This window comes from Dermacentor variabilis, chromosome 4 (assembly GCF_050947875.1).
Source record: "Dermacentor variabilis isolate Ectoservices chromosome 4, ASM5094787v1, whole genome shotgun sequence".
Lineage (NCBI taxonomy): Eukaryota > Metazoa > Arthropoda > Arachnida > Ixodida > Ixodidae > Dermacentor > Dermacentor variabilis.
The window spans coordinates 122,820,399-122,833,771 of record NC_134571.1 but is presented as its reverse complement, the minus strand read 5'-3'; the positions used below and the strand labels follow the sequence as shown (position 1 = coordinate 122,833,771).

The window sequence follows — 13,373 nt, the reverse complement described above, 5'->3', positions numbered from 1 at the left end:
CTAGAGCGCTGCCTTGTTTTTTTTTTTTTTGAAGAGCAAAAAAAAAAAAGATGCGCAAGCTGCAGTTCGGTTAGTCGCTTGAGTTAACCCTGAGCACGAGCACAAGGTAATCCACAGGAATGACTTAGAAAGGTTATTTGAATGCCAATTTTATGAGCACGCGAGCTTTTCAAATTTGAAACCCTGCCATCCCTCGATATAGACGTTTACCTGCTCAGAAAAGATTGGAGAATATAGGCAGCATCGATTGTTTCCCTCAATGTGAGTAGAAAAGATTTGAGAGAATCCTTGCGGCTCTGACCCGCAGATTGCAGTGCAGAGCAACTTCGCTAAGTAAGGAGGCTTTGCCGCAATACTTGAATACCTAACTCACAACGTAGAAGTATTGGTTGCTTACCTTGCACAGTGTGTTATTTCTCCTTTTACTTTTGGGTTGAAGTTGTATAGAGAAAATAGACTCAGCTTTCTTGTTAGCGCTGTAGGGTATTGTCGCCATGCTTTTGCAATCTCATCTGTGCTAGAAAGCCAAGCTAAAGGGTTGATAAATCATGAGTGTGATCTCCCCCACCCACCCTCATTTTTTTGTTATTCAATAGTCCCTGCACAGTTTTGTCGTAATTTTCTAAGGCATTCTGTGAGTTGTAGGTGCCACCTAAAGCTACTGCAAGGACATATACGTGCGCACGCCTGGCGCCAAAAGAGCAGGATATAAAAAGCGTTGGCCCTCTTAGTCTCCGGGGCTCTGTAGCTTCTAAAGATTTGACGATGCCTAAACGAAAGCATGAGTGCGAGCGCCGCTTTTCGCCCCTGTAAGGGTCTCTTCAACGCATAGGCTTTCGCTGCGCCGCAAACCGGAAGGACGACCCGTGAACGCGTCTGGAGACCTTGACTGAAAAAAAAAAAAGATACTGGCCGGCTGCATCTTACCCCCCCCCCCCCTCCTCATTCACGCCGCTTCAGCTTCGCATGCGCTTGGCCGAGGGAGATCGGCGATATGCGCTGGATTCTGTTTCGCTCAAGGGTAAAGAGGCACACGCGCACTCGGCACTTTATTCGGCACCCTCCCACGTAATCAAGTGGCCGACGGATCCTCCTCCTACGTTTATTTCTTTCCTTCGACATGCGAACCTTCTTTTCCAACTTGTTTTCGTTTCCCCGTATCTCCAACTATCGCGCTTTTTTTGTTTGTTTCTTCTTAAGATCTCCTCCTATCATTTCTTTCGTTCTTTCTCTCTTTGTTTCTTTCTTTCTTTTTCCTTTTTTTTGCCTTCATGGTCTCGCTGTTTGTCTCTCGTTTCCCTCGTGCGAGAGAGCGCTAACCCGTCTGCCGGTATTACTATACTGCAACTCCCCGTGGAAAGAGGGCTCGACGACGCTCAAAGCAATTAGGATGCTTGAGGGACTGCGTGATGCGATGGCGCGGGGTCCTCTTGCATCACACATGATCGTCGGTGTTCAGATACATTAGTTTATTTATTTTCTTCTTGCAAAAGGAGGAACGACCTTTCTGTTATCGCTGTTGGTGCGACGAGGCCGCGGTCCTCTGCTACAGTCCGCGTGCGATCGGCACCGAGTAGAATGAGAAAATCTGAGAAAGCAGAAAAATGGCTCGAAGAGAGAAACACGTGTCCAAATGTCGTCGTAGAATTGATGAGGCAAAAAAAGAAAAAAAAACCCAATCCGAAGGAAATATGCATGTTTCGATGTTTTGGAGGAACGTCTGCGTCGTCGGTGTGTATGTGGATTAATTTTTAAGCGGCTGGCCTTCGTAAATTTATTAGGATCTTTTTTTTTTGGTATCCTTCCCCTTGAGCTCGGCGCGTGGATCGGTGAAGGTTATGGACTCCTCTGTACAAAACGTCGGCGCGTCGTCGTCGCGTAAACTCGGTTATATATCACGGTTTTGTCGTGCCGAAGGTTGCACAAAGCCAGCGTGCCATCGAAGATGAGGGAGCGTTAATGAAAGATGTTGCTTCGGGATGCCCGGGTGCTTTAGCACGCTCGATTACCACGCACGGGACAGTCGAGGTTACGATCAAGAAGCGAGTATAAACCCAGTAACGATAGGGGATCACGAGATGTTCTGAGGTCGTTGGTTCGACTCTGGTTTTGAGTCAAGGCAGCGTAACGAAAGAAAAAAAAACCACCGGCGTACGTGCCGTGACGCATTCGAAAGAAATGCAGGAAAGAAATCAGGCCCCTTGAGAACAGTTTATTGCATGAAGTAAATAAAGTGAACGTTTCGAGCCGGTGCCTGGTCAAAATGCTGAGCTGGAAACGTTATAAGTTGCGCACATGAAAGTCGAAGCCCCTGAGAATTGTCGACGCAAGGATATGACATGGTTGGAACGCGAGGTATGCGAGAGAAGTGTAATGAAGAGAAATAAAGATGGAATAAAAGTAAGTGGCTGTGGGTCATTTGGAGCGCGGTGTTGACTGTTGTCGTTGCCGAGCGTCTCGCACCTAATGTGGAGCGCGTTGTTTTTTTTTATTTGCATTTAATTTTGTAGAGGCAACCAGTTCGCTTCGCTCCACGATGTCGTTAGAATGCACACGAGACAAAAAAAAAAATGGAAAAATCAAGCGTAATCATTTCCCCACGCACCCTCGCAGTCGCAGCGAAAGAATAGCGTTGTGCATTCGTTAGCCCAAGTCTTCACGTGTACGCGCATCTGGCGTCCCTCACAGGGCTCATATTCCATTGATATACGTCTCCGGTACCGTCCGGGTCGTGATTACGACTTTGTGCGTTCGAGCCAGCGTGCCAGGAGCATAAATAAACCACGACAGCGCTCCAGTTAATAAAGGTCATCCACGGGCGCGCTCTTCCCCGTGGAGCGCCGAAGGAACTTGCCCTTTTGAAACGGCTTATAAAAGGAGCGCAGCACAGGCGCTCGAGCACAGCTTGTCGAAAGGCAAATCCGGAGAGCGAGACGCGGTGAGAAAGAAGGAAAGAGAGCCGAGGCTGGGACGACACCGGCGTAATGAAGGGCTTTGCGAAAGCGAGAGGCTGTACCTGCGCGCCGGGAAATCGGGCCGGGCCCAGCTGTAGGAGGAGGACGCGAGCCCTGCGGTTTCGGAGCGGAGGACAGAGCGGGCCGTGGGTAACAGCGAGCGGCGCAGATTCGACGACGAGGATTGAGAGAGAGAGAGAGAGCGAGAGAGAGAGAGAGAGAGCGTGCTACGCGTAGATGTGGGCCCAACGTGGTGTGCTTCGTTTTTTTTTCTTCTTTACTTTGGGTGTGGTCCCCTAGCCGAGCCGACCTGGCTGGCCCGCCGATCCCGGGCAAGCGACATTAAAAATGGAGTGATCGGGGTCCCGGGGATGGGCATGCCTGTGCCTTCGTCCGTCCCTGCTGGCGCCCCCGTGCTCTTTCGACGAGGCAGCTCTTATAGACCAAGGAGCAGACGATGAGACGCCAACTATCTGGGCCTGTGTACTTCAGCGCCCCGTTCAACGGTGTCTGTCCTCTCCTAGTTGCTGCCGTGTGGTCTCCGTCGAGGCACATTGCGACGATGCCCACCGGAGAGGCACCGAGTAGGTGCGAGAGGAAAAATAAAATAAGAAGGAGCAGCTTCGGCGTGGCGATGGGAACATCTTTAGGATTGAAGCTTGGGAAGCGGGCACATGGCTGCGCGCCGCCATTGAAATATAGTGCGAGGCAAAGTAGGCGGAGGAGGTTAAGAAGGAAAGAAAGGTAGAGAGGTCAACCAGACGCACGTCCGGTTTGCTACCCTACACAGGTGAAGTGGTATAAGGGAAGAAAAGAAAGGAGATTCACTATCAGTGTGATTATGTGCGGTTGTCCATAACTTCACGCCTGTAATCGGTCCCTGAGGCTACTTGATTTCATGAAACGTAGCGGTGCCCGCGTCGCTTTGTAAGCATGTGATGCGTGGGGCCATGCTCCACGCGCCGCAATGTCGGAACATTTGGATAGAAGGGGAGCGTTGTAGTGGCACAGGTCCGCGAGCCTGATCTTTGTAGTTGCCGAATACAACGCGGTGATCTAAAGGTCAGCATGGTTGTACCTAAGCAGAGGAACTTAAGTAGCGGCGTTTATGGGAAAGCGAAATTGCACAACTGCAAGCTGTAACATTATGCTTTGTAAATGGCTTCCCTGCGTGCTTGGTTAGATTATACAAAGGCGCAGTAATAAATATGATAACTGTACTGCCTGAACCCGAAATTAGTACTGTGGCAGTGCGGTTTAACGGTTAATGCAAGTGGCATGAATAGCAGACTGCACATTTAATTTTGGCCAAACTGGCGTCATTTTACACACGAACTCATGCGTGGCAGGTAAACAATCACGAACGAAAAGTCGACCGTAGCCGCCGTTCACCGGTGCGTAAATTGGGTCACTGAGTCAGGCGCAAGGAAAGACTGCCCGAGCGCCAGGGTGTAAGAACTGTCCTGACAATGGAATACATGACGCCGAAATAAACATCTAGCGATTAAAAACGCATTTATTTCAGGCTGGCATATCACGCAGTGGGAATGTGAAGCATCGAAGCCGACGCAGACGCGAGCCTTTTGTACAGCGCTTTGTAAAGCTCGAGGTCGTTTGAAGGGACCATAATGGCCGGGGAATGGAAAGTATTCGCTAATTGTGCGCAATCAATTCTGCTCTGTTTCAATCAGCGCAACGTTGCTCATTCTGAAAATTAGGGACGTTGCCCGCACAGCCTTACTAAGCTCCTCGAGCTTACTGGAGGGCACCATGGCTGCGGGTAAAGTTTCAGAAAAACAGCTTGTTGTCTAGGTTCGTATTGACAAACAAGAAAGCTTTTCCTGCGTTTATTTAGCGCAACAGAAATAAAGCCAATTAACATGAATGGCATTCTGCCATGACCGACATAGCATGTAGGTAGGTCACTGTAGAAAGCCACCCACCGGATTTCTTGCACAGCCTTCGAGGCGCCGAGCAAAATGTATAAAGCAAGTTCGCAGCAGGGTCTCCAGTCGTTGTTTTAATAGTATTCCGTCCTGAGGAATGCAGCTTAGGTGATAAATATACAATGAGAGACGTATAAAATGCAGCACAATTGCTCGTGGTGTCTTCCCTTCGCTCAGTTTCAGCTTGCGCTCATCCCTAGGAACTAAAACTGACGTGAAAGCATTTTGGAGGGGCTGACGACGTTCCCAGCAAATGAATCTTCCGTGGCAAAGCTACGTTCCTTGTAAAGTACTGTCTAGCCAAAGTCGTAGGCAAAGATGTAGGCAATGAGAGAGGCAGCGCTCAAGTGTTTAACCCCTGGCTCATGCACCACCTTGCAAACACCCAGGTTGGCGGAGTGGTGGTGTTCGCGGTGGGCATCTGGACCCTGGCCGACCGGTCCTTCATGGAGCGGCTCCTGGGCACGGACCTGTACGTCAGCTCGGCGTCCATTCTCATCGCCACCGGGGTCGTCGTCACTATAATCTCCTTCCTCGGCTGCCTCGGCGCCTTCAAGGAGATCAAGTGCATGCTTCTCACGGTAGGTTTCCCTGCGACCCACATGCCCGTACGCCGAAGACAGTGTCTGAATGCATGGAGTCATGCAGACGATATCTCTGGCAGTGTTGCTCGAAAACGTGTCATCATAAACGTTAAACAAAAAACGTTTTTCTACAGCTGGCGCCTTTCTTTTTCTGCTTGCAGTAAGCGATATTTCACCTTGTCAGCGAGGGCTCCCCATTGGGCATCGAGTGTTTAAGTGTTACCATGCGCAGCGAGGAAAGAAAACCTATTCTTAGCTTTGCCTGCGTGTAACGCTTCTACAAGGAGAGTGAAACACCGTCACGCTACACTCTATACGGTTACGCGGCCAGTGGTCTTTAATCGAGCGATTATCGAACGAGCGCGTTCTGCGTATCCGAGAAAGTTCGTTGCGACACGGCCTCGGTCGGGACGCGGCAAATAAGTGCATCGTCCTTCGGTGACCCGCTTCCTCCTCGTCCTGCCGCTTTGAGAAACGATCGCAGGCCGCCGGCCGAAACACTTTGCGGCGGAAGCGACCAATGGCCGCGTGCGGTCGCGGTCCGAAATCCACGGGCCTCAACGGCTTCTATGGCATCGACCCGCCCCCCTCCCCCCCACGGAAAGGTAGTTTCTCGGAATCGTGCTCGCATATTGATCTGGGAATGCTCGCGACACGTGCTGCCCGAGCCCGTAGGCAGCGGGTGCCGTGCCCGAACTCGTGCAGGCACGCCGAGTTATTTGTTGTACCTTTGTCGACATGGAAACGAACTGAGAGACGCGGTCAACAAATGGCCAGCGCGAGTAGGCATGCCTCTTTATTGTCTCGAACACCTTCTGCCTTATTGTTTTCGAGCAGCGTATCTTGGATTGCTCGCGCTGTCTTATAGCGAAATGCTGTGCCGCCGAAAACTGTTATGTGCGCCGGCAGGATTGGGGACAATGAGCAATGTCATTCACCCTGAACGTGTGTTCGGGAACCCCGGGGATGTAGTATAGCATGCGAAGTGTATGTTTGACAGGAGTGAAGAATGGCGGTGCCGCAATACAACAACAACAACAACAACAACAACAACAACATATATACTACTAAATGTTACTTCGATTCCTGGTGCTCACTGGCTTTGAGGGGAATAAAGCATATTACAGTGAATGAATAAGCAAACATGCCTCAATCGTAAACATGAAATGCTTGATTAGATCAGTAAGTGCAACGATATTAACAGCCTATAGTTTTGTAGAATTACGCAAAAATTCACAAGCACGTGTAGGTTTCTTTAAAAAATGGGAACCAGTGTTAGGAAATCCTAGTTTGAGTGCACAGAGTGGCTTTTATTAGCACACAGTCAGGCACGACTGTGTAGAGAAAGGTACGGTGGCTATCAAATAAAATTTGAAATGCTACAAGTCTTTTTATAGTCATTCACTTTATGAACACATTCTTGCTTTTTTGGTCTTCCCCAGTGTCCGTCGCCTACCGTTGTTAATTGTCTCCTTTTTCATTTCTTTCCAGTACTTCATAATACTCTTCATGATATTCATCACAATGCTCGTCGGAGGCATATTAGGATACGTCTTCAGGAATGAGGTAAGCAATATCAGTGGTTATCGTAAGTAAGAGCCACACTTAGAGGTAGTAATTAATATTATAGTGTGTTTATTTACGTCAAGCCTTCATAGAAGAGCACACGATTACAGTTTCTCTTTTTGTTTATCTGGCAAGGAATGAGGGTCAATTTTAATGAATGACATAACTTCATGCCAGCGAGAATGTCTCTTTTTGTTTTAGTCCAGCAACTCGAGAACGTTATTCATAAGAGCAAGCACTGCTCACACTTGTGCTCACGTATGTGAGCACAAAGATGAGGATGTCAAAATATGGCAGATGAGAGGCGGGCATAGGGACTGGTGCAAAGCTTAGACAGAATTACCAGAGTTATCCAACGGAATTAAATTCTGACCTGGGAAATGCATGCTGGATATAGTTATATGAGGACCTTATACCAGCGCTAAATGATAGTGCCAGGTAGGTGCATAATTGGCACTGTCACGAGTAACATAATGTTAAGAGCTCCTTCTTACGTAAAAGAACTGAGATAAGCAAGCGTGCACTGCGGTGCAGCATTTATTGCTCTCACGGTTGCGAGATCCTTTACCGCCGTTTCATGTGTTCTCCTTCAATTTTGTACTTTTCAGGTGGACGACCGGATGTACCAAGAAATGGTCATGTCCATTCCCTCCTACAAGAACGACTCCGTCGTCACGGACGCATGGGACGCAGTGCAGCAGCACGTAAGTTAATATCTTGAACCGTGTGTCTTACAAGTGACCGCGAATATCTCAGTGTGTAGGAATCAAGAATAAAGGCGTGGGACAAACAGAAAGCAGCGAATCTGTGCTCGCACGCGACGCCAAAGTTACACTTTCTATGACATACTTTCCCGCAAGGGCAGGCTAACAACGGGGTCACGTGGTCCCACCGGAGCAATGACAGCATTGGCGATATGTCTGAAATTAAAATATATAGAGCTCGGACGACTTGACCAGATCGTAATTAGAAAATGAGCCACATTCAGAGCACACGTTAGGACTAGGCTATTTCGTTGTGTTTACGGCTATTTCTGAATTCAACATCAAACAAAATAACTTTTGCCAAGCATAACTGCTTCCATCTGAACGCGAGTTCAGGTTTTCAACTCATTATATCGATTTCTCTTTCTGCAGTTCCAGTGCTGTGGCGTTCGACTACAAGCGAAAACTGAACCGTACCGAATCTGGCAGCTCAAGAACTCGCACTTCAACGCGAACCATCAAGTGCCGGAGTCGTGCTGCATGAAAAAGGAGTGGCTTCATGCTTGCTCCAAGAATCCCACGGACCGAGACACTTACATGGACGTGAGTGCCTTCACTATTTCTTACCTACCGCACGAATTATCTTGCATTAGATAGCCTCAGTCCCCTAGAGCATGCTAGATATCATGACTGTGCTTCTTTGGTTGTGGCATCTTCAAACAGTCACACAGGAGGACAGTTTTGCAGGCTCCCAAGGTATTAGAATTGCATTTTTAAAAATAAACTCTCACGGTTGAGTAGGACTCATCGTTGTTACGGCAACTCTCGCCCCTCGTGGGGCGAGAGTTGCCGATCAGTGCTTAAGAAATAGAGTACAGCTTTGAAATGTTTTCGGAAACCACTTGATATTATGGATACGACAAAATGGGTAGAAGGGCCACGAACGCTGACGCAGTCATCGTGTGTTTTGGAAACCAGTGATAGATTGTCTGTCAGTTATTGCATTTAGACGGCTGTTTGCGAGGCGCTCTTCCAAGTCATATTATTTAAATTTTTCTTGCACAGGGTAGATAATCGGTAAAGTTCTCATTGCAATGCCAAAATTAACATCTTCGCGTACCTCTCTTTGACTTTTGCAGAGCTGTCACGAAAAAGTCCGGGACTTCGTCAAGGGACACGCTGTCATTGTAGGTGGAATAGGCATCGGCATCGCCTGCCTTTTAGTAAGTGTCCCTTTATTTTGTTCAGACGAACACGATCTTTCTTTTCAGCAATAAGAAAGTGAAATGGAGCGCAAAAAAAAAAACCTGTGGTGTGATTAAGAAGGCTTTCTCATATCATAATTCAGCTGATAGTCCAGCACGAAACATCGTTACTATTTTTCATCGTGCCTCTTTTTGCGCTACACGCAATATTTCTTAAAGCTGAAGAACTTTGTTTATTACCCAACGGAGCACCAAAATTTGTTTGTGATTGAATAAAATATTTAATGTTTATTCAAGTTGCACAATCATCAAAAGCGACTCTAGAACATGTAGAATAAACAATATATTTTTTGAACGGAGTTAACGCAGTAGTACACGTTTGTGAATGCTCACTCGCTGATTGATGATTATGCTTCACGAAAGCAGACAGATGTCAGCACACCCTATGTGATTCATCAATACTCTTTGTAATCGAACTTTGTTTCTACATGGCAGAGCAGCTGTTAAGGCAGGCTAAATCACACAGATACAGAAACGCGTATGATCCTAACAGTTCCACCCGATTTGCTACAAAAGAAAAGTTAAATTACTTCGTTATATTTTGCTAATGCCCCTGTAAGAACACGTTCTCGAACAGCCAGTTTAGCACAGAAAGGTTCAGTTTGATATCAACGTAGAGAACACAAAGGAAAGCTAATTTTAAACGCGGCAATGCGCGAACCTAACTTCTTGATCTCAAATGTCGACTTCGACCTATTTTACAAACTGAATCTGTTGCTGGGCTGACAGGTATTAAGTACGACACCGGCGGTAGAAAATCACATGGCTGCAAAATACTGTTGCCTTCTTCCCTTTTATGTCCATTCCATGTTTTATTAAGTGTATTTTACGTGTAAGGTTACGCTGCTTCTAGTTGACGTAACCGTCTGCTGCGCTCTATACCACAAGTGCGACACACGTTTGCTTGAAAGCGCCGGTGCGCATAACGTTCTAGTATCGGTTTCAGTATTTGTTAGTTGGTCATTCTTCTTACTGCATCGCCCAGACTTTTGCAGAACAATACATTGTTCGTACGTTTCTTCTCTCCTTGCGTGTCTGGTATACATACGCTTGCTTTCTCTGCGCACTTGAAAGAACAGCTCGTAACACTATCGCTTTTCTTTTGCTTCTCGCAGGTTGTCGGAATGGTCTTGTCGTGCGCCATGTTCCTCATGATCCGCTAAGCAACGAGCGGAGCCTATCCATGACGTCATATCCGGCGGCGACCTGGTGCCTACTCCTCGCTACAGTGCACACGCGTGCGTGTGTGTGTGTGCGCGCGTGCCTCGCTCCTCCTTCAACCAAAGGTGCCAACGACGGCTCTCCACGTCGCTGGCGTTGTTGAGTTTCACAGCGGCTTTCGCCCTTGAGTTTTGTTTAGTGTTTGCCCCCGGTCCGGCCACGTGACGACAAAGAAGAAGAGCAAGACTCGAAGAACTCCTGGCGGCAGGAGGGAAGCTTCTGCAGCCACAGCCGCCTTTACAATGAGTGGACACCGCTTTAGAAGTGCCTATACTGGAATTCACCAAAAAAAGGAAAATGCTGGAGCACGGACATTTTTAAACGAGCAAGGCGAGCTTTGTTTTCTTGCCATTCCAGTGAGAAGTGCGCCGTTTCTGTTAAAGGTGTTTTTTTTTTGCGCGATTATTACTCCCTCTCCTCCCCGCCCCTACTTTTTTTTATTGTATATGGACTATTACATTCGTTGTGCCTGGAGTGCGGAGACGCTTCCTCGACTCTTCTGCATTGCGCGTTTGGTTGTGTGTATCGCTGTGTCGTCAACTCGCGTTGTTTTTTCATGCCGTTCCTGCTTGTCAAGCCTTCTGTAATTTATTAACTTTTGTACAGCTTTCTTAGACCATGCCCCTGAGCCTGTTTAGTGGACAAGGGTTATTTTTCTGAACATAATAACTTGCATTTATAATCGTGTTGTAGACAGAAGAATCAGTACTATGGAGAACTACAGCACACCGTAAGCATTAATGATCCTCACACCACACGCGCGATTCACTACGCAGCTATGTTTCTTGCGCTGACAATAAATCTGCATTGAAGGATCCGAATCCTCAAGAAAAACACAACGTCATACATCGATACACGAATTTTTTCCTTTGTTTTTTTTAAGAGACCATTACAGTTGCCATCTTGTTCATTTTCTCACGTTCTTATCATTTGAATGCATGCTACGACTGTAAGTTTTAACAATGTTAGCCAGTCTATGTGGCAAGAGAAAACATATCAGCTGGAACTCAATTAACAGTGTTCATTGAATTTTTACGTTAACATAATGAGGTCAATTTTGTTCGATATTTGTACTTATCGAAAGTGCTTTGAGAGACTTACTGCGCTGCTAAGATCTGACTGAATGTGTTTCTCATCTAGTCTTGCCTCTCCGTATCACTCGAGGCATGTCTGTAGTGTTTTCATGTTTTAACAAGACCTTTTGCACTGCCTTAGTCTAGTTGTTTATTCGCCAGCTTGCACACATCTCATCTATGCTTGTGCGTTTTTGCCCACGTACGAGTGGCACTGCACATATCGTTTACACGAAAACAAGAATGAGTTTTTGTTTTGTGATATGCCATTTTTTGTCATCTGGCTGTTCTATAACAGTCCAAAGGAGGATGAAAACAGCCTTTCAAAACACTGGGACCAATGCACGATAACTCGTGCCGTATTCTGCCTTATGCATTGAACGCTCCTTAACACTGGGGGTGTTAAAATGTGTTGTACATTTACACAAGTTCATTGTTACGTATCAAATATGTTGACAACACGGGAAGCAGTTGGAACGGCCCATGCAAACATGGGACATAGATAAGCGCAATACACAAACATACCGCAATGTTTAAAATCTTCCGGGACGGTTTGTATTGTTGACATTACCCTTGAGTGACCAGGGCTCCCATACAGAAAAAAATGTGATATGTTCTCACATGCTCCTTTACCTATGGCTGAAGCATAGCACATAAGGGCCATTGACCCCAGCCGCGCAACGGGTTCACTATAAGTGATTTTCGTTGTATGATCGAGGAATCATGGCAGAGAATGACGTCATGGGGGAATACGCACGTACGTGTATGACTCTAAATGTGAATAATGTGAATTTGAACGTCAGTTATTCTCCTCAACCTCTCCGTGTGCAAAGAAAAAAAAATCCGCGTTCGTCGACCAATTATGAGACGCGGCACTAGCGCATGTCCTCACAACTATCTCGTTACGTCATGCCGCGAGACGAGAGAGAAAATCTCGCACAATCGCGCTCACCCTTCTCGAACTCGATGTCTGTCCTCATTCGTGCTCTTATCGTCAAATATAATCACAGTCTACGAATAAAACGTTTGTGTCTTTTTTTTTCGACTTCTCGTGTAAAAGCTGTTGTAGCTTTATCCAAATCGCAGTCTTGTTGATAACCACAGTTGTCTGCGTTGGCCACTACGATCCTTGAAAAATATTATAGGTTCTCGCGTGACAGAAAATTGAAGTCGAGTGTTCTTTCTCAAATGCAAACGTGTAATTTGCTGTGTCATTGTCGCTGTCGAAGTGTAAAGACAAGTGAATTTTGATGTTATATACACTTGCCTAAAATCTTTCATTGTGTCCAAGGTGACGATAAGTGTGCATCCGCTGACGTTAAGTGTGATGGCTGTCGCAATGTACAATGTGTTACCTTATTTTTTGAAAAGCCACATCGTTTTGGGTTTGAATATTATTCGCGAGATGTGTAGGAATCCCTCGTTTTTTTTTTCTTATCGCACTACCGTTGTTTCAAATATTGTATGTGCACATGTCATGCTCTTTCATTGAATGATAACGCAGTGTTGCTTTACACCATCAATGTAGTTTGCCTTAATTGAGCAAGCATTTACTGTTGAGGCGCTCCTTGAGAAGTGCCATTTGCCCTGTCTATATAAGCATTATAAGCAATGTACTAGATTTAGACGTTTCCAAGTGTAAAATATGTAGCTGTGCTCTCCCATAGCCCAACTTGTGTCTGTATTAATGATGTACTATGTATGATGCCCAGAACCTACTGGTCAGAGGACGCGAGAGCGCATTGTTGTTGTGTTTTTTTTCTTCTTCTCGACACTCTGTCACTTCTTGGCAATGTAAATTATCTTGCGTTGTCTTTTGAATATTTATTTCAGAAATAAACAGTTCGAAAGCGCGATTTCTTGTTTTGTCTTAAACAGACGGCGATTACTTACGTCCACTATGTGATACAATTCGGCGAGGCTCAGTATGCGGATGGTATGCCTGCTGGTATGACAGGGTAAAAAAAAAAAGAAAAACGAAAGAGGGAGGAAATAGTGATGAAAGTTGTTGAGTACAGAAGGGTTGCAAACACCCAGTAATGTGGCTTTTTAAGCCTTTA

The 13,373-nt window shown here is 46.4% G+C and overlaps 1 protein-coding gene across 6 annotated transcripts in view; it reads left to right on the top strand.

Moving 5' to 3' along the window:
* The window catches only part of Tsp74F (Tetraspanin 74F), a 458,205-nt gene extending 445,036 nt beyond the window's left edge, over nt 1–13,169 (top strand). For all 6 annotated transcript variants that reach the window (XM_075690187.1, XM_075690189.1, XM_075690188.1 and 3 more), the window contains 6 exons: nt 5,290–5,481; nt 6,976–7,050; nt 7,659–7,754; nt 8,187–8,357; nt 8,894–8,977; nt 10,135–13,169. In XM_075690187.1, the coding sequence (XP_075546302.1) occupies nt 5,290–5,481; nt 6,976–7,050; nt 7,659–7,754; nt 8,187–8,357; nt 8,894–8,977; nt 10,135–10,182 (666 nt within the window). In that variant the 3' untranslated portion in view covers nt 10,183–13,169. The remainder of the gene's footprint in view (nt 1–5,289; nt 5,482–6,975; nt 7,051–7,658; nt 7,755–8,186; nt 8,358–8,893; nt 8,978–10,134) is intronic.
* The last annotated feature ends 204 nt before the right edge of the window (nt 13,170–13,373 follow it).